Source organism: Cupressus sempervirens, chromosome 3 (assembly GCF_028749045.1).
Source record: "Cupressus sempervirens isolate cs-2001-9-10 chromosome 3, ASM2874904v1, whole genome shotgun sequence".
Lineage (NCBI taxonomy): Eukaryota > Viridiplantae > Streptophyta > Pinopsida > Cupressales > Cupressaceae > Cupressus > Cupressus sempervirens.
The window spans coordinates 552,698,488-552,723,115 of NC_143120.1; the positions used below are offsets into that span (position 1 = coordinate 552,698,488).

Genomic DNA, 24,628 nt, shown 5'->3' on the forward strand with positions numbered 1-24,628 from the left:
TCTGCCTTAGGCTTTTTCTTTCTTGTTTCTTCATCTCTCCCTAGACATCGTTTGGTGCTTCCTTTGCTTGTTACAGCCCTATTGTACTCTTGTCAGTCTCTTAGATCCATTTATGGTCTCTTGTTGAACATTAATAAATTTATCTTATCTTATCTACAGTCAATTGCATGACCTTCAAGATGCTATCATTATAAGGTGTGATAGGCACCTTTATTCTGATAAGCTCACTGCAGAAAGAGGCAATCATTTGTCTCACATCCTCTCTCGGATGCTCCATTAATCCGTATCACACTGTGCCAACCATGGAAGGTTATAAGGCCCAATTAAATAGCCTCCAATCAGACTGATCCACTTTGGTTAAACATGAATCCAGCTCTTCCAATTTTAAAAGAACACCATCACAATAGTCCATGAACACCTATTGCAACCCGACTATATAGAGCCCATTCTCAATTTTCTCTTCCTTCTACAGGTCTCTTAGTTAACGATTAAAAGTGTCATTAAATTCCCTGGAGCAGACCTTGTTTTTTAAGATTTTCCATTGCCCTTATTATCTGAATTTCCACAAGACGAGGACTGATTGATGCTACCCTTGTTTTTTCTGGATATTCTCTATTAACACTGCTAACTTTGTCATCCCTAGGATGCACAATCCTTAATCACACACACTCTCTTGATAATACTACTGAGATGACCCACCCATGTGTTGTTGGTTTAATATAGTCCTTCTGATTATTGCCTCTGTCACTTAAGAGCTTTCTGAAGGAACTGTTTATTGGAAATGTTGTTGACTGAGATTTTTTCTTTGTTTATGCCAATTGGTAGTGATAAATGAGTTTTTAGAGTTTAACTTCTATTGCAGAATTTCTCAGTAATAGAATAATGAGATTGCAACTAGTAGATTAACAAGTCAACTGCAAACTAGTTGATTTCCAAACCAATGCAAAAAGTATCTCACAAAAAATTATAATAGTTCAATATAGAGGTGGACCGACAGACCTGTAGGAAAAGTTTCACAGTGATGTTATTGTGCAAGAGAATCTCTTACAGCAGTGAATTGCTACATTCCACCCGATAAGCCAACCCAATATATCAATATGAACTTTTAACTGAGCAGACTTTTAAATAAATACACAGCAGAAGAGTATTCTCAGCTTCTACAACAGAGGTTACAAAAATAATATCATTTCCAGATCTTATAGCAGGGACAAAATATCTTCATTTACATTTGCATGAAACAGACAGTTATTATTCCCATAAGGACTAATGTTTGCAAAATTGTTTGAATTATTAACTTCACTTTCTTGTATTCTTCAACTTCAACTCAAAACAAACTCTCAGTCTTCGACGTTGCTAAAATGAGTCCTTATTGAATCTCGCTAATTCAGATCAAAGCAAATTGTGTAAGACATTGAAACATTTGTGTAGCTAGGATTTGAGAATGTCAGATGTACTCCACCAAATCAAGAAATCATTTTTTCAATCTGTCAGGAATATCTAATGTTTCATGGCACTTTATTTTTGGTTATTTTAGTTAGGGCCAATTAATATAGTTGAAGAGTCACTACCAAGAAATGACACCACTATCTTGAGAATATACTGTTGATTGAACAGTTCTTTCTTTAGTACTTTGTGGGATAAAAATTTCCCAATGTAATCAAAATATCTCAAAGCCAATGATATTTGCTCCACAATTTTTTTCCTTTTCCAAGCAACTGCTCTGACTCCCTTTAGAAGATATTATGCACAATCGGCATACAAATTTCATACTCTGATGAACTGTTATAATTTCTCATTGGTCACTATTTCTTTTCTTTTCTTTTTCTTCTCACGAAAAGATGCTCTTGAAAGAATTTGAAGTTAATGTGGTGACTGGTAATTTAGTTCTTGGCTAGGTGACCAACTCATATTAATAATAAAATCTTTAATATGATTAAAGAACTGTACAAAACTAGGAATCAATACTCCCTCGAGTTTGAAACAATTCATTAGTTCCTTCTATACACTCCTGTTACCATCTTTTGACATTCATTCTCCACGGTGAGTAAAGAAAGGTTCCCTAAATTGTGTCACAACCAACAAGTGATATCAACCATTCCATAAATTTCCATGAAAGCTCCCAAATGTGTTCATTGCAATTCTTTGTGAACAAGCCAACTTCTTTAAAATCTTGTTCTACCATTTTTAGTACCATGATTCTTGCACCTGTCTATGCCAAGCTCTATTACACTTATAGTTCACTACATCCCGATTGTTCTCAACTAGCAATGATGTCAAGACTTCAACCTCTATAGAGTGTCAAGATGTCATCAACACTTCAAAGTGGAGACAACCCAAGTTCGTTACTGGACTTAGTGTGTATCTATTCCAAGACCGGTTGTCATTCCCTGGTATAAATGGATGAAGCACAATCTTTTCCAAGAAACTCCTGCAAGCTTCATGGCAGCTACAAAGTCATTTATTTTCTTACGACAAATAAGCCAAAACATTTCACTACAAATTTCAAGATATGATTGGGTTTTCTAATGCAGACAGAAGCCACAATTGAGGCCAAGCACTTGCAATTATTTTAAAGACTTCCACTCCAACTATAGGTTGTCGAATAGATGAAGGAAGACCAAACAGTAATCTTCAACCAATGTCTCTTAGCGGCTCATGGCATATAGGTGACAAAAGATTATTTTCAAATTAATCCTAAAAAAATTACTCCTTTTACAAATAAAACCCCTCATATCAGAATTTGATATCATCAAACCTTGTAATACAACATCCCACAAATATAACTTCACAATGAGATAGCCTTTATGTACCCCATAAAATATTTAATAATTGATATCACTAATGCTTATATTAGTGTTAACCCCCAACATAAATCGTTATTCATTAAAATGAGATATAATATTGCACCCACGACAACAATATACAATAAATCCCTCTAAAACATACACGGAATTTATTAAATTAATAAACTTGAGCGCCCATTTAGATGATACTCAAGAAATAATGCAAACCATCATTTGGCATCAACCCAAAACCACAGCTGAAGTTTATGGCAAAACTGGGAACTTAGCATTGTTTAATGAAAGCCGAATAACATATCCAAATACTCGTCATTCAAGATCTTTGATTTTTTAATATAAAGTCCTTGATAAAATAATGTTTTCTCAGACACAATATACTCTTATTAACTACAGGATTTTTAATTATTTTTCCCCTCTGCAGAAAGACTTACACAGTTTAAACCCTTTTGTAAATGTCTTTAAAGAGAACCTCATAAGTTGGCAAGAAAATCAGATTTGATACCACTGTAATATTCCAGATGGATATTGTTCCCAAAATTCCTCAAATGTATCTCACAAAATTTAAACAAACAATTGCATGCAAAAAAATTACAATTATTCAACAAATAAGCTACCAAATGGTCCAATGAACCTCAAAAATGTTATTGCATTATAAAACCAGCAATGCAATAACTTTGTACCACCGAAATCCAATCTTCAATACAGTAACACAATCAGATAGGAAAATACTAAGAAAAACCATGTATGTGCACTGTGAACTCTATCTCAAATCCACCACAACCCAGTTTGTGTCTGATTCGCCAAGAAGAGCCTGAAGGTTTTCGTCTTCAGGATCCTAAATAGAAGCTGAAGCTTCCTCAATTTCTCCAAGAGAAATCAGAAATCAAATCCAATATCAGGCATGTCCAATGAAACCAATTCTCTTGCTTTTAGGCGCGACACCATGACTCTTTGGCTTCCCTACCTATCTCCTTGTCTTCTTGTCTTTTTTGTCACTTTTAGAACCTCCTTGAGATATTAAATTGACCTTTTTATAAATCTGAATTGAGCTCTCATATGCCATTTTTAATATTTCATGAATTTGGCTTTAAATTTTCTAATGTCCCAAAAGGGGGACACTACAATCAATCTTTATATAACTCCCCTAATCCATACCACTAGAAATTTTCTGATTGTAAGTTTGTTTTGCATGGTCAACTGGAAGTTTAATGCACTTTACTTTGATTATTGCTTGCACATATTGATATGCATTATTGACAGTAATGATGTAGTGGTAATAGTTTGAACATCTTACATTCACCTTAGGAAATCACACTAGCTTGGGGGAAGTCAATGAAAAAGCTAAGTCCAGTAGAGTCACAAAGACATTTATTACCTCTTGCATCCTAGGAATAGAATAGTTTTCTAAACCCTTTCCTTTTAAATGTATTGTTGGAAGAAGTTGAAACAGTTAATACCCATTGAATGAACAATGTAGGTCCCTTTGTGATACCCAACATATCCCATCATTACTACAAAGTGAGTGTCCACAATTAGAAGGAACCTTGGAGTTGTCACGACAATTTTTCCTTGCAATCTTTAGCATATGTGATATCTTTATTCAAGAGAGGATCCAATATTTGGTATTCTATCATAGAATACTATGGGTTCATCTTGCATGTTCTAGTAGCATAAAACTAGCATCAACAAGTTTTAAATGAAATGACGATAATTTATTAACTAACAATGTTAATTATTGATTTAACTTTTTCTTGTTTCAATTGATTTAATAAAGTGAGTTATTTTAAATATGTGAGTCTTTTATATTCAAGGCGACATTGGACAATCAAAAAGATTATCTTTATGAAATACAGAGTGCCAAGAGAAAGGGTTCAACCTCTTGGGGATGTCTACAAAAGTCATTCTGGGACTTCATTTCATTCATGCTGAGTTTGAATTTGCTATTGTTATTTCTTCTAAAGGAATATTCTCCTTTGGCTTGTGAAGACGAATGAACTTGAGGGCAACAATTTCAACATTATTTGGAGATATAATTTGCAAATAACTTGGTGATCTCATATTGGAGTCAGATTGTGCATCTGTGGTGTTATTTTGATCATATTTTGTAGCCTGCTAGTTGAAGATTTGTGAAGTTATTTTCAGTTAATTGATTGAAGGAGGCATTGTTGTATGTTCTTGGTTTTTGGGCTGGATTTACAATATTCAGCTGGCTATACAACATCCATGGTTGTCTTGGCTGGGCATGAAACTCCTAGGAGCTGGTCAATTATTCAGTAGTTTGCAAGCATTTTTGACATTGCTTCTTACTCTATCACATTTGGAGGAATCTATTCTGGATGGCTGCTTTGAGCGAGTTTCGAATAACTTATTACTGTTGCAGACTTGCAGTCCTTCACATGACCTCTCAGCAAATGGGAATGTTGAATGTAGATATGTAATGTCATTTTAACTTCTGGGTTGCTCTTACATTCGAGAAATTTTGTAAAATTGGATCAGAAATAAATTCTGGAATTTCCAGCATCTTCTATTTCTGAAGTTTCATTAGCTTTCAGAATTGTTTACTTGCTACAAATTACTTTATGATCTGCACTTTATTTGACATTTCAAAAACATTGTGAAACACACTCAAAACAAACAAAAAAACAAAGGCAAACAGGGTTGCATACTATAGTGGTATTAGAGCAGTGCATCGTACATGTAAGGCCTAAGGATTGTGTTCATCAATAATGACCAATAAATTGCTTTTCAATATACACTTAAGAGTTCAAAAGGACTTTCAGTCAGCTAAGATTGTTTATTAGGCTTTTGTTGCCTCGTGTATATGGTAAAGAGGCAGTTGTATTGAACGCTTAAGGTACATGCTACTACAATCAGTGTATGGAATGCTACAATAAAGTTTATTTAATAAGAATACTTTATAGATTAACTTTTGAGAGAGGAACACAGTTTTCTGCTATTAAAACTCTATTTCATTTGGCTCAAAAAAAAAAGTTGAATCTTGATATAGCATAATAAGAAGCACATAGACAAATATTTTTGTTCAAGGGTAACCAAAAAATTTTTGCAAAGAACTATGATGTTGGCCATTTTTTAGTATATTATTTATATTATCTTGTCTTGGGGAAAGAGCTCTACCCTCCAACAATAAGAAAAGATTGGGGCAAGTTGTTTAGTGGAATGAAGACAGCGTGATGCTGATCAAGATCTCTATGATTGATTAAATGATATCTGAAGATGTAGACTAGAGATAATCAATTGTTTCAACTCTTTGAAATGCAACTCCTGATCCTTCTATAGAATATTTAAATCAAACTCTGTAAAATCGGCATAAGAGGTGATCCTATCATGCCCCATTATGATCATCCTATGATGCCACCACTCGTGAAATGCCAATAACATGTATAGCTGCATGGTTATTAGCCTGCTGTAGCATAGAATTGAGCCGAAAATGAGTGTCTACATTTTGGACCCAAACTCTAGCGTAGGTCTTTCCAAAAATGTCTAAATAAGGAAGAGTCATTTTTTCCCACATTTTGTAAATCAAATTTTTGTATAGGAACACCAGTGTAGGGTCTATGTTTCATTTTGAAATCTATCCATTTTCCTAGCTCTGATAACATATAACAAATCCAAACACACAAAGGAACTGAGAAACACTTGCTAATAAAATAAAGGGAGAAAATATCTCTTTATAAAAAATTATAAACCTAAAATAGCTAAGTGTAATTTAAATTATATTATCTTAGTATAAAGGTGACATTATTATAAAAGTTACATCCATACATATCATTATCTACACTACTACATAGTCATAGGAACACCAGTGTAGGGTCTATGTTTCATTTTGAAATCTATCCATTTTCCTAGCTCTGATAGCATATAACAAATCGAAACACACAAAGGAACTGAGAAACACTTGCTAATAAAATAAAGGGAGAAAATATCTCTTTTATAAAAAATTATAAACCTAAAATAGCTAAGTGTAATTTAAATTATATTATCTTAGTATAAAGGTGACATTATTATAAAAGTTACATCCATACATATCATTATCTACACTACTACATAGTCATTATATAATATGACGCTAAGAAAACATGCAGTGCCAACATCTTTAACAAGAAAATTGTGAGAAAAATAACAAAGCCTTAAAAAAGGGGGTGAAGAGGCTTTTATAATTTATTTTTTACAGGCTTCAAATCAGCAGACACAAGGATCTCATGCCATCTCATGCCATCCATGGGACACGATAGGAATGGTGGGGGGACCAGGTTATCTCCAGAGGCTCCCTGAAAAAGGGAAACATCTTCAAATAGATGTCCTGATGACATCTCCAAAAATTGGCAGATAGTGAGAGACATTATATCCCTGTCCATCCCTGAAGTGCCGCATTAACCCCAAGAACACTGGCATCAAAAGGGAATTTTATGCATCAGAAATATTTCAAGGCAACTTGTCCTAGGATAATAGAGATAAATACAAGTTCTCTTTGGACTTAAAGCTCAACCACCAGGGAACATTAAACTGTATAAGCCAAGGAAAAGGAGAGGCATTGTATAGCTGCATATGCATATAAATTTCATTGTAATACCAAAAAATTGGCACCCTCATAATAAAAGTAAGTGGTGACATAAACCTTTAGCATAAAGTTAGCTGACCATACAGAGCAAAAGAGAAGAAGTTGTAAATTTAAAATATCAAAAATGCCAGATGCTAGTTAAACGTAAAATAACTAGTCATAAAGACTTAGCTCGAGTCTAAAATTCAAAAAAAAAAAAAAAACTGTATTAATATATTGGAAAAATTAAAACAATTGTGGTCATTTTCAACAACAAATTATATAGTGAAAATACTCATTGTATATGGTCTATGATAGGTATCATTATTCAATACACTAGAAAGGAGGAATTATTGTGGTCATTTTCCACAACAAATTATACAGTGAAAATATTCATTGTGTATGGTTTATGATAGGTATCATTGATCAATACACTAGAAAGGCGGAAGAACTTACCTTTTCCAAGCCCCTTACGTATGTGACAGAGTGAACACCCATGATATCATCCCTAGAAGCAGATTTGAAATTTTGGATTTGAACAACCTCCTTGGAAAGAAACTATAAATTTGAAAATAAAAAAAATTTCAATGAGAAACTAATCATCAGTTTGACAAAATTGTGAAAACTAAATTAAAAAATATATGAACAAAACAAAAAGAATCTCAAAGGTGACAGAAAGTAAGAAAAAGAATGAAAAAAAAAAGTAATTACGTCTTCAACATTAGAGGATGAAATAAAGCATTTAATTATAAATACACGGTCTACAATGAGAATCAATTATATATTATTGTTTATGTAATTGGACTGGACAGACAATTTCCATTTATTTAAATGTAGGGCCTATCAATGATGGAATTTGTTCTAACAATCTATCAACAAGGGCTATGGCTCTTTGGCCCTTGTTGAGAGACAGTGCTTCAGACATCATTTCCAAAACATGGGATCTAGGCTGACTCTTATGGACACTTTGATTAGGCCAACTGTGCTATATGGTTCTATTGTTTGGGGGTTGTCTTTACTTGACTCAGATTAGGCTTCAGTGGAGTGGGTCCAAACTCTTTTCCAAAGATGGATTATCAGATGTAGACAGTCTACCCTACACAGTATTGTTCTTGCCAAGTTTGGGGCCCATCCTTTTAGACTTGGCACTACTTTTTATCCGGCATGGTTGTTACACCGTCTACAAGGCTTCACAGACTCTACAAAGGGACATCACAGATATTCTTACCTAGCCTATTGTTCTTTGGAGGCTATTGCATGCTCAAACCCCACTAGTCATGCCTATTGTTGGTTCGGTCAAGCTTCATCTCTTTTGCGACCTATCGAGATTGATATTGACCACCTTCCCCCTTCCAGTACTCTCTAGATGCCCCATCTCATCTTTTGTCATCCCAGCAAGAGCTGTAAAAGCCTATCAATTTGGACATCTACTGATAGTACATTCACACTACTTGGATCTGCTCCCCCATTGGGCTTCATCCTAAGATGGCTTTTTGTGGAGTACTTCCTCCAGGTGCAAGACGAGATCATTCTGTGCCCCTCGCATCTTTCCCTTGGTCCCATGCTCTCCATATCTCTCTCGGTTCTTTCAATGTGAAATTCCACAGTCTCTGCATCTAGATTAACCACCATTTGGCTAGGGAGGATATGATTTTCAAGCTTTTTGATTTCAGGGAGGCTGAGATGGAAACTTGCTTTGTTTTTCGCTACCCCATTTAGTACGAGATCAAAGGGAGGTTCTACTACTTATTAAGAGAGGCCCAGTCTCTCCCAACTTTCTTCACTTATATTAATCAGAGATGCCTTTCACTTTATCTTCAGGAGACACAGAAACTCAGAGACCACAGCCTTTAGTGCATTCTCCCCAAAATTCGCATTTGTTCAACTCATCACCTCCTTATTTATGGTGGTTGCCTCCATGCAGGGCACCAAGTAGATGCTTAACCATTCTTCAAGATCTCCTAGGGTTGTGAGATCACGTAGATCCTCCACACAATAGTGGCTTTCTTCTTCTTCTAGGACTTCCAGTGGCCATTAGAGGTGTCTTGGGATTTCCTATCCTACAATGTATCCATCGATTCCAGACTTTTTCCCGATTGATTGGAGCAACTAGTTTGTTGGGTCATTAGGTTTTTCTTGCTTGCTTCCTCTTCCTTTGGTTCTTTGTTTGTTGTTCTATCTTTTTTCAAACCCCGTTTGGTGCTCCCGCTGTTTGATGGGTTGCTGCTCTGTTTCTAGCAATCCCTTAGGCCCCTTTTGTTGGCTTCTTGTTGGACATTAATAAATTTATCTTATCTTATCTCAAGACTAAAATGGATTTCAAATGGGAAAGAGAAATAGAAACAATATTCTTTTTTTATGTTTCTTCTCCAAGTTCTCTTTGTAATATTAAAATCACCCAACAACAATATGACATTTTAAGAACTATATAATAGCTGCAAACAAATTTTAATTTATAGCTTTCTTACTTATGCACACTAGTAAAGAAGAAAGAAAACAAATAAAAATATAATATAATGTGATAAACAGCCCAGAGTTTTTCACAGTAATGCAAGTTTGGAACCAATGTGTGTTGTTTGTTGATTGTTTGTTTTCAAGATTCATTCACCATGTTTTGATGCATAGATTGAATACACTGCATCGAAAGAGTATTACTTTCATTTGCATTAAACCACAAATTTAATCGTTACAAATCAAGCATTAAGCATATAAACTAAAATCAGATTGTCATAATAATTTCAGACATGCAAACAATGCCAAACAAGTATGGTTCCTTCCTTCCATGTTGACCTTCTCTAAAGATGATACCACAGAAAATTAATCTGACACAGAGAACTCCAACTCTCCCAAGGACTGAAATAACACTCAGAATTTTTCTGAGTCAAATACCAAGTGCTGGAAACATGGGGGTGACTTTGAAGTAAAATTACTTAAGATGTTTTGTTCACCTTCTACCCAAAAACTCTATAAACCCATCTTCAAAACTCCCGGGCATCAACGATGATCAGTTCTTTGCAGCACTAAATGGAAGATATGACCTCCTTAATCATCTGTGCGATAAGAAAAGGCATTATACAGCCCTCCTAGAGCTGATTTGTAAAATAAAATCAGGCCCACAAGCTATAAATTTGTGTATCATTCTCTATCACACAACCTTGGAAGATTGTAATGAACACAGAACAATATAACTTTCACCCAGTGAAATAGAAGATAAAATGTGATTCCCTAAATACTTGAAAATTACGATCAGCTCACTGGAAAAGCATCCAGATACCACAAGATTCGAACAGTGCTCTCCAAAGAAACACACAACACCAAAAGCTAAATTACCCATATCAGAAAACCAAATCCATATCTACAACACAAGCCAAATTCACTATAGAGTTGAAGTTTATCACGCCAACAAGCTAGGGAAAATATTTCACTGCTGAAAGCAGCAACATTGCAGAGGGGTTTCGTCCTTGACCAGCAACAGAAATCTCGGAGCTCAATGCAACAGAAGATCTTTATGTTGACAAATCAGTAATGCAAATGAGAGTTTGAAACTCATATTTATGATGTGGAGGGAAGAATTAAGGCAACACTCTGCAAATGAATCTCATTTCCCTCACTTTTCAGATTTTAAAAATATTAAACAGTCTCTCTCCTTGGCATCCCCCTTTTGGGATATAAAATAAACTTGTAAGACATAATTTATATGCCTCTTCCCTAGGCATAGCATCCTAGGGACTTTTCATGAACACTTGCATTTTTCACTTAAGTTATAGAGTAAAATTTAGAACACTTAAGTAAAATCAAATAAATAATATAAATCCCACCTTAGAACTCACCAAGAAACTGATTTTGAAAACAGCTCTTTCTTAACTAAGACAAAAAAGACACTACGACCAAGTGCCCAAAATTGTATGTAAAAATAGCCATATGCTAAAACTAAAATCTTTGTTAGTACGCACTCAAATGACTTGGTAGAGGTCTCGACAACACAATGAATCCCCTAACCAACTCCACCAAACCTATGGGAACCCAGGAATAGGCAAAGGAAAACCCAAACTGAATAGGTGCAAGAGGTGGACATTAGAATACTCCTTCCCAAAGATTGCTTAGCCTCAATCAAATGCAAATCTGAATGTTATAGAATCCGCTCTCTTTGCTAAGTAGCATGTTCCACTAATAAGTTCTACAACTTAGTCAAGTACTCCTTGATATCCCTGTTTTGCAAATACTATTTAAAGCCAATCATTGCCACTGGAATCAATATCAATTTACCACTTTAGGTTGGTATGTTTCCTATACATCCTCTTGTATCACGGTCATACAGACTTCAGGCACTTCCATCATCGAACAGGTGTCTTTTCTTACTTCTACGTGTTGAACTTGTTTCTCACTTTGAATTTCAGCCTATTGCGTTATGGCTCCTGGCAAAGGTCCTTCAATTGGTAGAAATGTAACTTTTCTACACGTTCCTTGGAAAGTATTATCTAGCAATCGAAACTCATTTTCGTGGGAACTTGAAGATGAGTCTTTTGTACTTGTATCTTCCTTTGTTGCTCCTTCATCATCTGAACTTCCTTCTTCCTCTATGCTCTGTGTCCGAATGGAAACTTTCTATCTTACCCTTTTTGTTCCGTGGTTCACCACTTCCTCCTTCGAATGTGTTCATGTGCAGCCAATATGTCATTGCAAGCCGGACGGGCACCACTTTGTGTAGGGAAAAATGTTTTCCAATGCTTTGGGGCAACCTGTGTGCAGATCCCTTCCAAAAACATGGCTATGGCATGATGAGGCATGTAGAAGGTCCTTAGCTCCAAAAAATCCTTCAATCATTTTGAGAAGAGTTGAGCCCAATTATACACCCTCCCCATATTCACTTCATTCACCAAGGGCAACATCCATAAGGCCATATCAGAGGTTCAACTCCCTCCTATGAGCTTACTTTTGATCAAATCCACAATACATCTCTATTCTACATTAGCTATGAAAGTTTTTTTTCAAACCCCGACTATTGCTTTTACCCAGAATGCTCTCCCACTCTTTATCCGTAAGGTCATCCTTGCACATTAATCCAAGCCATTTCTTTTCTTCTTCTATTGTCATTTTAGTTGGGGGATTTGTTGGTTCTTTCCCTCGGTTGGGAACCCCAAATACCATGCTCACTTCCTTTGCAGAATAAGAGATTTCGATACTTTGTTGAAAGTACTAAATGACAAACTTGTGCCCTTTCTTATCATACCCAACAATCATTGTTGTAAGTACAAGCTCAAATTCCTTCAAATCAAACATTGGCATAAAAATAATTTTATCTACCTCTACTTTCTCTAATGCCTCCTTCATTACATAGGTTCTTCACCATTTTCCCACCAAACTCAGCATTTGCCTCCAAAAACCGTTGCAAATGTAATATTTGTCGCTATAGTCCATTTATTTTCTTTTCCCTTTCTTTTCTTCTTGGAAGAAGCCATATGTTTTACCTTCAACCTCTTGTCCTTTTCACAGCTTGTAATTGCGCCCTTGCTATGATTGCCCATACTAGTTTTCACCATTCTAGTAGGATAATTTAATACCCTATTCTCCATTTCAGTTGTTCCCTTTTCCTGCCAATAATTACACTCTATGCGCCCTTGTACTATCGCATTTCCTCTTTTTGCATGAATTTTTCTCCAACTTCATTACGCTTGAAGCCGTATAATCACTTTCCCTCCATACGGTTGCTTTGTTTTTTCCTTCCGGTCTTTCGTTTTGTATGATACTCCTATCGCACAATATCACTTGCTTCTCCTTTTGTCATCCATACATCGTACGGTTATATGTCGCATGGTGCCCTTCTCTTCTCCCTATTCAGTTGCCTCCATCCGGTGATGCAATCTTGTCCTCTTGTCATCAGTTGATTGTTGTAAGTTTGTACGTTGTATGATGACTTGTTCTTGCTCTTGTAGACTACTCATCGTACACCGCACCAACTCTTTATTTGCTTCCCGGATGCTGGTCTTTCTTCTTGTGTGTACAACACTTTTCCTCTTCGCATCTTCTACACTCTTCTCCTCTGTGCGTACGATGTCTTCTGTGTATTCTACGCTGAATTTATAAGCTTCACATTTATCTTTCTACATTTGTTGTTTCCAAATTATTCAATTTTGTTTTATGTTTTTTCTTTTTGCCTTTGTTTTTTTTCCCATTTTTTCCTTCATTTCTTCCAAGCAACTTTCCCCCTCTTTGCACAAGTGTCTTTTTTTGTCCCTCTTTTACTTCAAGTGAATTAACATGAAAATTCTCTTTTCTCTCTTTATAAATGTTCAACTTTGATCCATTTACCAGGTCTTTCAAGAGATTATTGTCTAGAGTGGATAATTTTATTGCTCTATTCAATCCAACTTCTCTTATTTTGTATCATCCTAGCCAGCGCGTCTTAATTTTCCTAGTCATAGTTTATTCTTGCCATTATATTTAAGTACTAGTTGTCCCAGTTGAAAATTCATTCTCGCTTGTCATGCCAGAATTTCCTTCTATTTTGTGCTACCTCGGTAGCCCATTGCGTCATCATCCTTCTCTCATCCAGTGTTAATAAAGTGTTGAGCCTCTCCCTCAAGCTTTTTGTGTCCCCTAGATTATGCTCAACTACCACCCTCAGGCTTGGAGCTGTGTATTCTACAAGTATTACAGCCTCTTCCCGTACATTAGTTGGAATGGATTTTGCCCAGTTGTTTCTTTATAAGTCGTCCAGTATACCCATAACACCATCCTCTCCTCCCTATCATCCTATTCTAATCTACATGTCTTGTAGAGAATGGATACCAAAACTTTATTTGTGGCCTCAGCCTAACCATTAGCTTGACGATAGTATGGATTGGAAATTGTATGGAAGATCTTGAACTCAATTGTCATAGTTCAGATCACTTGATTTGAATCTGTCACTCATTATTTGAAGTGGTATACCAAACTAGGTTACTATTTGTTCCTAACTGCATCTGGTCGTACTTAATGTTGTGTTGTCAGGAAGAGAACTTGCTTCTGCCCATTTTGGTAGATATTTTGTAGCCACTATTACATATTTGCATCTGTGCATGTTGTTTGCCTTCAAGGGTCCTACAAAATCCAATCCTCGTCTTTCAAAAAAATCTTGTGGTTGTGATGGAAAAAGAGGCATCTGTATGTAAAGTAGGCCACCATAGCCCAACTAATAACACCTTGCATGTTGTAGCATCAAGTCCCATACGGCCTCTTGCAATTCCTTCATAGGATTCCCTGAGTACTCATAGAATCTGCTCCTCCATTAAGCATCTTCGTAGCACCTCATTCGGCCCCAACTTGTACAATAATCCATTAATAAGTTGAAATGTCTTACTCTTCAAAGCAATCCTCCTCCTTTCACTAACCCACGTCTCTCAGAAAAGTAGTTGATAAATATTGGCCAATTCCTTTATACCAGTGAGGTAATACTGCAATCTGAAACAAATGTGTGTCCATAAAATCCTCATTCACTCCCTCCTCTACAGGTTCTCCTTACCGTATCTGAGACAATTGATCTACAATCAAATTGGTTCCTTTTAGGACGTACTAGGATTTTAAAAGTAAACTCCTGGAGGAGGATTAGCCACCTACTTACACTTCCTTGTATAATAGGCTTGTTTACCAAGTACATCAAAGCTTGATGATCAACAAAAAATGTGAATGGTGTGGCTAATAAATAGTGTCTAAATTTTTGGACAACATAAACCATATTTGGTACATCTCTTTTCATTGTGCTATAGTTTTGTTCCACCTTTAATAGTAGTCCACTTGCAAAGTACACTGTATGGTCCAATCCCTCCCGACATGTCTGGGCTAGTGGACATGAAATTCTTTACTCTAATCCGGGTATACCAAGATGTGCGCTCCTACCACTGTTGACTTCAGCTCCTAGAAAGCCTCTTGCTCCTTTTGCCAAGTGAATGGTTCTACTTTCTTGGTTAACTTCTCCAATGGTAAGGACACCTTCAAAAAACCTTTATGAATCTTTTGTAGTATCTAACATGTCCCAAGAATAATTTGATGCCCCTTATATTTTGTAGGCCTAGAGCCTTATGGATGATCAGATTGATCTTATCTGGGTTTGTTTTGTCTTTCCTTGCACACTATGTGGCCAAGGAGTCTACCCTGAGGAACCATAAACCGACATTTCTTTGGATTTAGAGCCAATCATGCTCGTCAACATCTTTCCATGCACTCCCCGAGGGCTTTCAAATGTTGTTCCTTTCCACTATAGATTGACTAGTCATCTAAAAAAGCTTTGAAGTTGCCCGCAGACATCCCATCAAAGATTTGGAATATAATCCTTTAAAAGGTTGCTAACACGTTACAGACTCCAAACGACATCCACTTGTATGCATATACACCATCTCGCACTGCAAACATGGTTTTCAACTTGTCTTCTTTAGCTATGCTGATCTAATTATACCCTAAAAACCCGTACATAAAGGAGCACATTTCATGGCTTGCCACTTCTTCTAGATCGGTATCAATAAACGGAATTGAAAAGGGATCTTTCACAGTCATTGCATTCAAACTAATTACCTTCATTTTCCAGGGATATGACTATAGGGCATCCAACATCTTAGTGATCTCCTCTTGTACCTTAGTTGCATAGTTTCTATTCATTTAGTAGGGTCTTTTACACACCAATCTAGCTGTAATGTTCCCATTTCCGAGATGGACTTTTAATAATAATGGATTTTAAATATAAGATTAAATAAATAATATCATAATAAAACTTTATTAATTAAGTAATAATACAAAAAAGAGAGAATATGTGATACAATATAATTAAACTATTAATGGGATATAAAGTAATATATACCTATGCATAGATTATTTAATTGATAAATTTATACTAAAGAGTTAATACATATTCATTATACATAAGACACAACTAATCATGTTGATCAATATTAAGCTTACATTTAATATTTAATACTAATATACATGATAGAAATATATGCACACCAATTCTAAGATATATAATATACTCATTCTATTGTATACACTATCAAAATAATATCATTACGGCATATAATTCATGGGAATCCCAATACAAAAAATGGGATTACGTATACAGGATAATTAAAGAAACAAATTATTGCTAACCAAAGAACCACAAACTCTTATAGACAAGCCCTAGGATACACCCATTCGGCATAAGCAATATAAAAATAAGAAGGTGAACAAGGACAAAGAGAACACGGGAGAGTAGATAAACACCAGATGCAACAGAGATTTTCCTTGGAGAAAAAAAAGCGAAAGATATTATTTATAGTGAGCGGCATCATACAGATAACGAACACCTTTCATATTGGGGATTGAACCGGAGGTTTATCCAATCGGGAGATAGTAACGGCATTATAAATACACAAACAACAAACAAACACCAGCGGCCAGGTCAGATAGCACCAACAACCAAGTCGTGTAGGAATGTAGATACACATATGAAGATTACAAATCAAACAATATGATTTCTCGAAGACTAGGAAAAGAATTATAAATCAATTCTAATGTCCATCATATAAGTGAAAACATTATTCATCTCCATTTAAGTATGTAATGACCCTTACTATAAAGGCCACTGAAACCCTCAAACTGTTACTTAGGAATTTTGTCAAACAGTTGGCATGTAACCGAATAAGGCTGCAATATTACTAATTGTTGTACAACGAAACCTCAATATATGATGCCAATAATGTATGAACAACAATTCCAGATTATAACACTACCAATCTAAGAGATAGATGACAATATGAAACTCAAATATGAAGTCCAATGCAATTCTGATTTTATGACAGCAAATAGAACTGATTACAATGAGAGACTGTCACAACTATGCACTTCTAATACATCAAGCTCTTGACAATGCAATGTTATGACATGAACAATAACCCAGTTCAGATTTGGAATGCAAATGACGAAACTTTTACAACAGTTATTAATGACTGGAAATAATTATTTATTCCAACTGAAACCCTTATTCCAACCAAAGTAAACCCTTATAACTGAATCTCAATGAAGTCCAAATGAGATGGCTGAATTACCAACTCCTCAAATGCAACAATTCAGGTGATATTTCACACCCTCAAAGTCGCCAATCCAAGGGAGTGATTCGTTCCCAAAGATCAAATAATAATTTGCAGACCCAAGAGACTACAAATTTGCTCCACAATGGAAGAAGTAGAAGAAATCTCAAATCCAAGCATGTCCAAAATGAGAGGCCCAGCCCTCTATTTATTCACTTTTCTAAGAAGTTGCTAGAACTTCTAGAAACATCCTTTATAAAATCTCATTATAATGCACTTTTTCTAGAACTTCTAGAAACATCCTTTATAAAATCTCATTATAATGCACTTTTTATAATAAAGTAATTTTATAAAATAAAAAGTGCAACTCAACTTAAAATTATAACATGTAGGCCCCAATAACACATAATAATAAAATATAACCTCTTAACACTTCTTCAAGAGCAAGATATGACCATCTGATCCGCAGAATTGACTCTCTCTCCACACCATTTGCCTACGAGAGTCTGGAATAGGCAAAATCCATGATCAATGTCATGTCGAACTAAAGAGGGGACATTACAAAGTAATCATTACAGACATAGCAGTCCAATTACTAATACTTATTGATTTGCACAAGATATAATATATTAGTCAAAAACATTAGTTTGTCAGGCCTATGATAAAATAATAACACCATAGCATCTTAAATCATTGAACATTAGAAACTGCTATACACATATTTAGGAAATAACAACTGATATCTTTGCATAATTATCTTGATTGGGTTTTTACTCAAACCGAATGGGAAAATAAGTAATTAGAAATTGATAATTGTCCTATTTATCTAGGTTAGCCGACTAAGGCACATTACACCAGCTCCTGGTATGAGGAGCATTTGATGGAAGCATAATTCTAGTAGTACTCACTTCAAGTTTTTATGTCTATGCGAACACGTCCTTGTACTCAAGAAAAATTCCTAAGGTTGTTGCTTTTAACACTGGGTCCCAGTCATCGCTAACAAGAATTTCCTTGAGATGATCTTCCTCCCCTAGATTCATTCTTTTCAGTTTAGATTCTTTGAATCTTATTTTTGTCCTCAAATTTGTGTGTTATAGTGTCATCTAGTTTGGCCGTACCTTCTTTGTATTTCCCGTAGTGTTCCGGATACTCTTCCTCAAGTTCTATTTCTTGAACTTGCAACATGTTACATTCGAGTTGGAGGACCTCGTAATCTCCCATTTGCCAATGAAACAACCCGTTGAGGGAACTCGTTTCATCTTCAAAGCAATTCTCTAGCCGTAATATGCCTTCTTCATGAGGTTCATTCCTTCACCTTTGTCTCATTCTTCTCCTCCCACCTTTGAATTTGATGTCAACTCTTGACTCACCGTTTGGTTCCAAAGGTCAATCACATGCTTCCGTCCTTTTACTTCAATGGAAAGAGTATTTTTCTTCCAATTTTGATTTGCCTTGGCTATAACCAGCCATCCTTTCCCCCAATAAAGCATCATACCCTTTCTTTTCTAAGGCGATGACCACAAAGTCCAAGAAGAATTATTGTGTGCCAATCACAACTTTATGTCCCACCAATGTTCTAATGGGTTTGATCACGTGTTGATCGACCCCTACCAACTGAAATGTGGGCGACTATAGGGTTGGTTTTCCAAAGGCTTTTCAAGTTTCTTCAAGAAGGATGCTAACACCAAACCCTCCGTCCACAATAGTATTTGTTAGTTTACAACCCATTATTTCCATTTCTACAATGGCAAGCATCATCCCTACCCCTATAGTGAAAAGAATGCTATTGTATTTCTCTCCCTTTGCTTTCTCTTTTTCTCCTCCTTTGGGTTTCTCCTTATCAATCACTCCTTGTGTTATAGCCAGCCTCAATTGAGGTCAAGTGTCTAACAAATCTACTACCCTTATCAGTACAGTAGCTTTTAACATTTGTTGTATAATATTAGTTTCTCATATTGATTTGAGAGAAGTAGGTTTGGGATACTCACCCATCCATTTGATCCCACCCATCCATTTGTCATGGCCTCCTAGATATCTCTCCTTGCCTCCCTTAATTTCTCATTCTCTGTATTTGCATCTGTGTAAGTGAGTTTCCTGGCTCGAGTCCTTGCAATGGTCAACACTTCCCTCCTTGGTTTCGAGATATCAAGCACATTCATACTTTTCTGTCTAGGACTATTGGCATCCTCATGATTGCCAGGTCCACACCATTTGCATAGCATCCCTCCACCTTGTCCTTGGATTTGGTATTCCCAAGTGAAATAGCCCCATTCATTACATCTTTTGTATTGGATCATGGGGTGTCCCCAACTATCGTAATGGATGTGACTTCGAGGTGTATTAGAATTGCTAGTTTTATTACTTCCCCGTCGATTGTTATGGTATCCTCCTGGTGATGCTTCCACGTTAGTGGTTCTTGGAGGTGTAGAAAGAGATGTGGCCTGTTCAATTTGCATGAAGAAGACTTGGGTGCTCCTTGCCTTCAGGTTACAAGGGCAATCTTTAATGCAATGTCCTAATGCCTAGCATATATCACAGAGTGCCTTCTTTGGACAATTCGCTTTCGTGTGTCCCTCCATCTGACAATTCATGGACCAAAGCTCCTCCTCTTTTTTCGTACTTCCCTTCCTAGAGGCCATCTCCTTTATCATTCGCATCATGTCCCTCCTTAATGCTTGGATTGTTTTGGTTTCTTCCCCACTTTCTCCTTTCGTGTTTTCGTTGTCAATTCCATGCTTTCTCCCTTTTGAGGTTTTATTTTCACCTTCGATGTCCATGGCACGTGTGCAAGCATCAGCATAGAAGGATGGTGGCACCACTTTCATCTTCAGACCTAGGAATGGAGTTATCCCTTCGATATATAACAAATGAAAATAACAGAGGCGAAGTCTTTGTTAAGGCACAAAATTAACAAATGAAAGTCTTGTCTAGAGTTCAAACTGACAACTCTAAAACTAGGACACCTTTTTTCCTTTTTAGTAACTTGTCTATAGACACTTCCAATAACTTGTAGACGAAGTCATTGGCTTGTAATGAGCTTCACATAATTAAATATTACTTTATCTACCGATTTGACAAATGTTAAACATAATGCAATGACGTGTATTTTCATCAAAGATGAAGTCAAAGAGTAGAAACATGGAAGCAAGAGATGTGATTTAAGTTAAAACCAATGGAACTTATGTGTGGGGGCTCTAAACATATATGCTCCCATTGGATGTAAATATTTTAATAACATGTATGAAGGAAATCAAAGCCAGGAAAAAAAATGAAAGAGAAAAGTGTAGGGTTGCAATGGACTTGTAGTTGAAGTTGGTGCTGAAGGCAATCCAGCAGTCCACTTTAAACTTGTTGCAGGATATGTTACCCCAACTGTTTGATTTGTTCCCAATGATGTAGCCTTATCCGCCACAATTCAATGTGCTAGTTCAAATGGCTTTGTATAGTAGGATAATTTTTCTTTCAAATTTTAAACAATTTTAAGGGTTTATTTTGAAATTTGGCAAGCCTGACAGTGATAAGAAAGAATTTGGTAGCATAATCATACTCAAACCACATTTGACAACTCCAACCTTTTAAATGCAAGTATACTAACCCTACAATAAAAGATGTTCAAAAGTACAGAAAAGTGATGCATATTCAAATTCCATCTTTCTTTTTATCCTAGATGTGAAAAATAACAATACACAATAAAAAAGCATAAATAGCAGATGAACTTAAAACCTTCTAGCAAAGAAATGATGGCGACAAGAAACTATGAAAACAAAGAAATAACAGATGTAGTTGACCTTTGGAGTCAGTTCTAGGTTTTGGAGAGTCTCTAAGATTGCTGGCACTCGAGAATTACATTCAGGATGTGATCCCTGCAATCAACCACAAAACTTTCAGAAATATTAAACCAAAGGTTCTACTAGCTGAAGACTATGCCAGAAAAGCTTGCAGCTTTTTCTATTGTACTTATGAGGCAAGTGAGAGATGTTCACTAAAGTATTACAAGAACTTTCTAACATCATTCCATGAATATATGTGCCAACTAGTACTTCATAGCATTTATTGTCAAAGAAAATAAGTAGCCACAAATTAGTGACAGAAAAAAATAGCAGAAGTCCAGTCCATGACAATAATTAAGAAGAATTATTCTAAGAACATAAAATGTAGTTAAAATCAACCAATAATATATATCAGATATATATCTATCCTATGGTAGACCAGGTTGGGAGGTTCCACAAAACATTGCCATTCAAGACGTGCACTCCAGCTCAATCATCCATTGTTTCCTTTGCTCATCATGCGAGGTCAAGGAAGCACTGACCAAATTTTCTATGCAACTGCAAAGGTCTAATGTGGGAGTAACCATTATGAGATTAATCACCTTATCTTCCTCAATGATCGTTTGCTATTCTACACCAAGTTAGTTAATATTTGGATGTACAGCATCATGTCCCACATATGCCGCACCCATAATCACTCGTGGAGAGGAATGATGGTTTATAATTATTATCTATTGATTCTTGCAATGGACATGTAGTATCCAAACCAAAAAAAAACACTGTATTGAGTAATTTTTCATGTGAAAACATGTCATTTTCTATCCAATAATTCATCATGAAATCCTCGTGCATAATACCCTTCCTCTATCTATGCTCTAGTTCATGTTCCAAGCTCTAGATGGCTTTTATCTGTATATATTATCCCTGACTAGTTATTTTGCTTACATGACTTCTTGACTACTATGTTTTGTCTTGCCTTGAGTTTCGATAGTGTTTAATTATTTGGGATCTAATTAATTTTCTTATTTCATTAATGTTGAATTATATATATAAATAGTAATCTAATGAAAAATAACTATCATGTAAATATGAAATAATGATTAACTAAATATTTAATTAATATAAAAGTAATTACCTAGATTATTATCATCATTTTATGATTTTAGTGATAATTAAATATTCTATGTATTTATTTTGTGGAGGCACATCATTCATTAAGTGTATTAATGTTAATCTTACAAGTTTACAACAATTAATGTTAAAAATATGTTATGGATATATCTTTATAAACATCATTTATAGGTGCTTGGGTCATTATGTTTCCCTTTGGTTATGGTCATAATAAATAACCTTGGATGTGAATTGCATTTGTAGCATCAATATTAGAAATTCTTGTACTTATCATCTAACATCCAGTTAGTGTCATTAACTATTACTAGAAAACCATTATTTTGTCAGACATGGTTAATCTCTACGGTTTTCATGTCCTTAAGGAAATGGTGGAATTGCCCACCTACGAAGCATCTCTTTACTTAAGCTTGTATTCATTTATGGCATTTACATTTTGGGAGAGGAATCAAATCTTTCATACTTTGGTAATGAAGTATCTTCTATTTATTGAAAAAATAATGGTTGAAACTCAGCCGTTATATCTGATTCATTAGTTTGTTAAGCATCATTGCTAACCTTGCAAATGAAGCGGTTAGAAAATTGATTATTCCTCCGACTCTGTCAGTAACATTAAATATTCACCTCCTTGCTTTAGGCATGTCTGGAAGCAATATTTGTGTAAACAACAGATAGGTAACTCTACATTTTGCTCCCTACTCTTTCATTTTGTATGATATGTTTTTGGTATCGGTCGCTGCAAGTAATGTTTTTTTTCTTTTCATGGATATTTATATTGGGAATTCATTTTCTTCGTGCATTAACCTGCAATTTTATTGTTTTCTTTGGTAATCGGATCTATTGCACTCAGGAACAAGCTTTGGGTTTTATTCCAATCAACTAATTAATTTTCAAATCAGTGGAATCCCTTCAGATTGAAAATTATCAGTAAGTTCTCCTTTTCAACTTTTGCATGTCTTCTGATAATTATTCAATAATTAGACTTTGCTTTGGAAGTATGGTGTTCGTATGATTGCACCATTTGTGGTAGTAAAGAATTGTTTTTAGCTGCATTTTTCCATACATGCATGAATTCAAACCCTCTTCTTGTGGATGCAACATGGGAACTGAGACCTCTGGGCTCTGTGGGTAGTTTTCAGAATACCTTTACATCTCCTTGTAAGATACCCATCTCCTCCTTACCCACTCCAAGTAAAACATGTGCTTTGTCTATAGTGGAAGCGCAACATATGCTTAATTATGATTCGTATTTGGTCCCCCGCCATTCTTCAGAGGTCAGTTTTCTCATGCATATCTGTTGGGATTCATGATTTTCATTTCTTAGACCTTGGATTAGCCCACATTTCTCATGCCCATCATTACCATTATTCACTTTTTATCTTACATAAATGTTTTATAAGGTTTCTTTATGTATAATTCCAATGGCTTTATTAGCATAAGACCAAATACAAACAATGGCTTTGGTATGTTTGGATCTGTTTTCTATTGTCATAACTGTTTCATGCATTGGATTTCTATTTTGGCAATCCTCACGACTCTTCATGCCTAACAGATTCTTTAGAGCCATTTAATTGTGCTCTTCTGATTGAAGGAAGTTTGGGTATTGGTTGGTGTTCATCATTGGTTCTTTTGCCTTTGCTTTTCTCTTTTCTATGATTATCTTGTAAGGCTGCCTGCATTCCAGTCCAGTGAAGAGACTTATCTTGGTGTCCATCGGCTTAGTCCTTTCATTCTTTGCAAGGGTTTTAAATTGTCTCCTTCCCTAATTTCTCTCCATTCTTTCTACGTCTCTATTAAACTACCATTTATCTCTTACCTTACAATCATTATATTTTATGAGACAAATAGTTTCTTCTCCAGTGGTTTACATGAATCCACAATCAGCATCTGTAGGCTACAATCAGTTTTACCTCCCTTGATCTTTCTCTTAATTAATGAATGCAAGATTATCTTTTCTGTCTGACTTGCTGTCACTAGAGAAAATGATTAATAATAGACAATTTTTATTTCTATATAAAATATATATCACAGAGATGGGCAAGGCCCTTTGTTCTCAACTCCTCATCTTTCTTCTCCACAGGGAAGCAAAAAGCAATTTAATGTTCTCTGCATTTTTTTTAACACCTCTCTCCTTTATTTGCAATGTACTAAGAGCAGACTTTTTCTTGCATTCAAGTATGGAAGATTAAGTACCGTTTGCATTTGTTTCCCGCATTCCACACTTTACTTGTCTTTTCTATGATTCACATCTATTGTAAGTCAATCTTTCTAATAGTTAACATTAATAAGTTAGTAAGTCGGTAGTAGTAAGAAAAGTTAAGAATGAATTTATAA

The 24,628-nt window shown here is 35.5% G+C and overlaps 1 protein-coding gene across 7 annotated transcripts in view; it reads right to left on the reverse strand.

Moving 5' to 3' along the window:
* The window catches only part of HDA14 (histone deacetylase 14), a 257,848-nt gene that overhangs the window by 144,001 nt on the left and 89,219 nt on the right, over positions 1–24,628 (reverse strand). For 3 of the 7 annotated variants that reach the window (XM_089820867.1, XM_089820865.1, XM_089820871.1), the window contains exons 2-3: positions 21,185–21,259; positions 7,816–7,917 (exon numbers count right to left, since the gene is read on the reverse strand). In XM_089820867.1, the coding sequence (XP_089676993.1) occupies positions 7,816–7,917; positions 21,185–21,259 (177 nt within the window). The remainder of the gene's footprint in view (positions 1–7,815; positions 7,918–21,184; positions 21,260–24,628) is intronic. The other 4 variants (XM_089820870.1, XM_089820868.1, XM_089820869.1 and 1 more) reach the window with 2 other exon arrangements.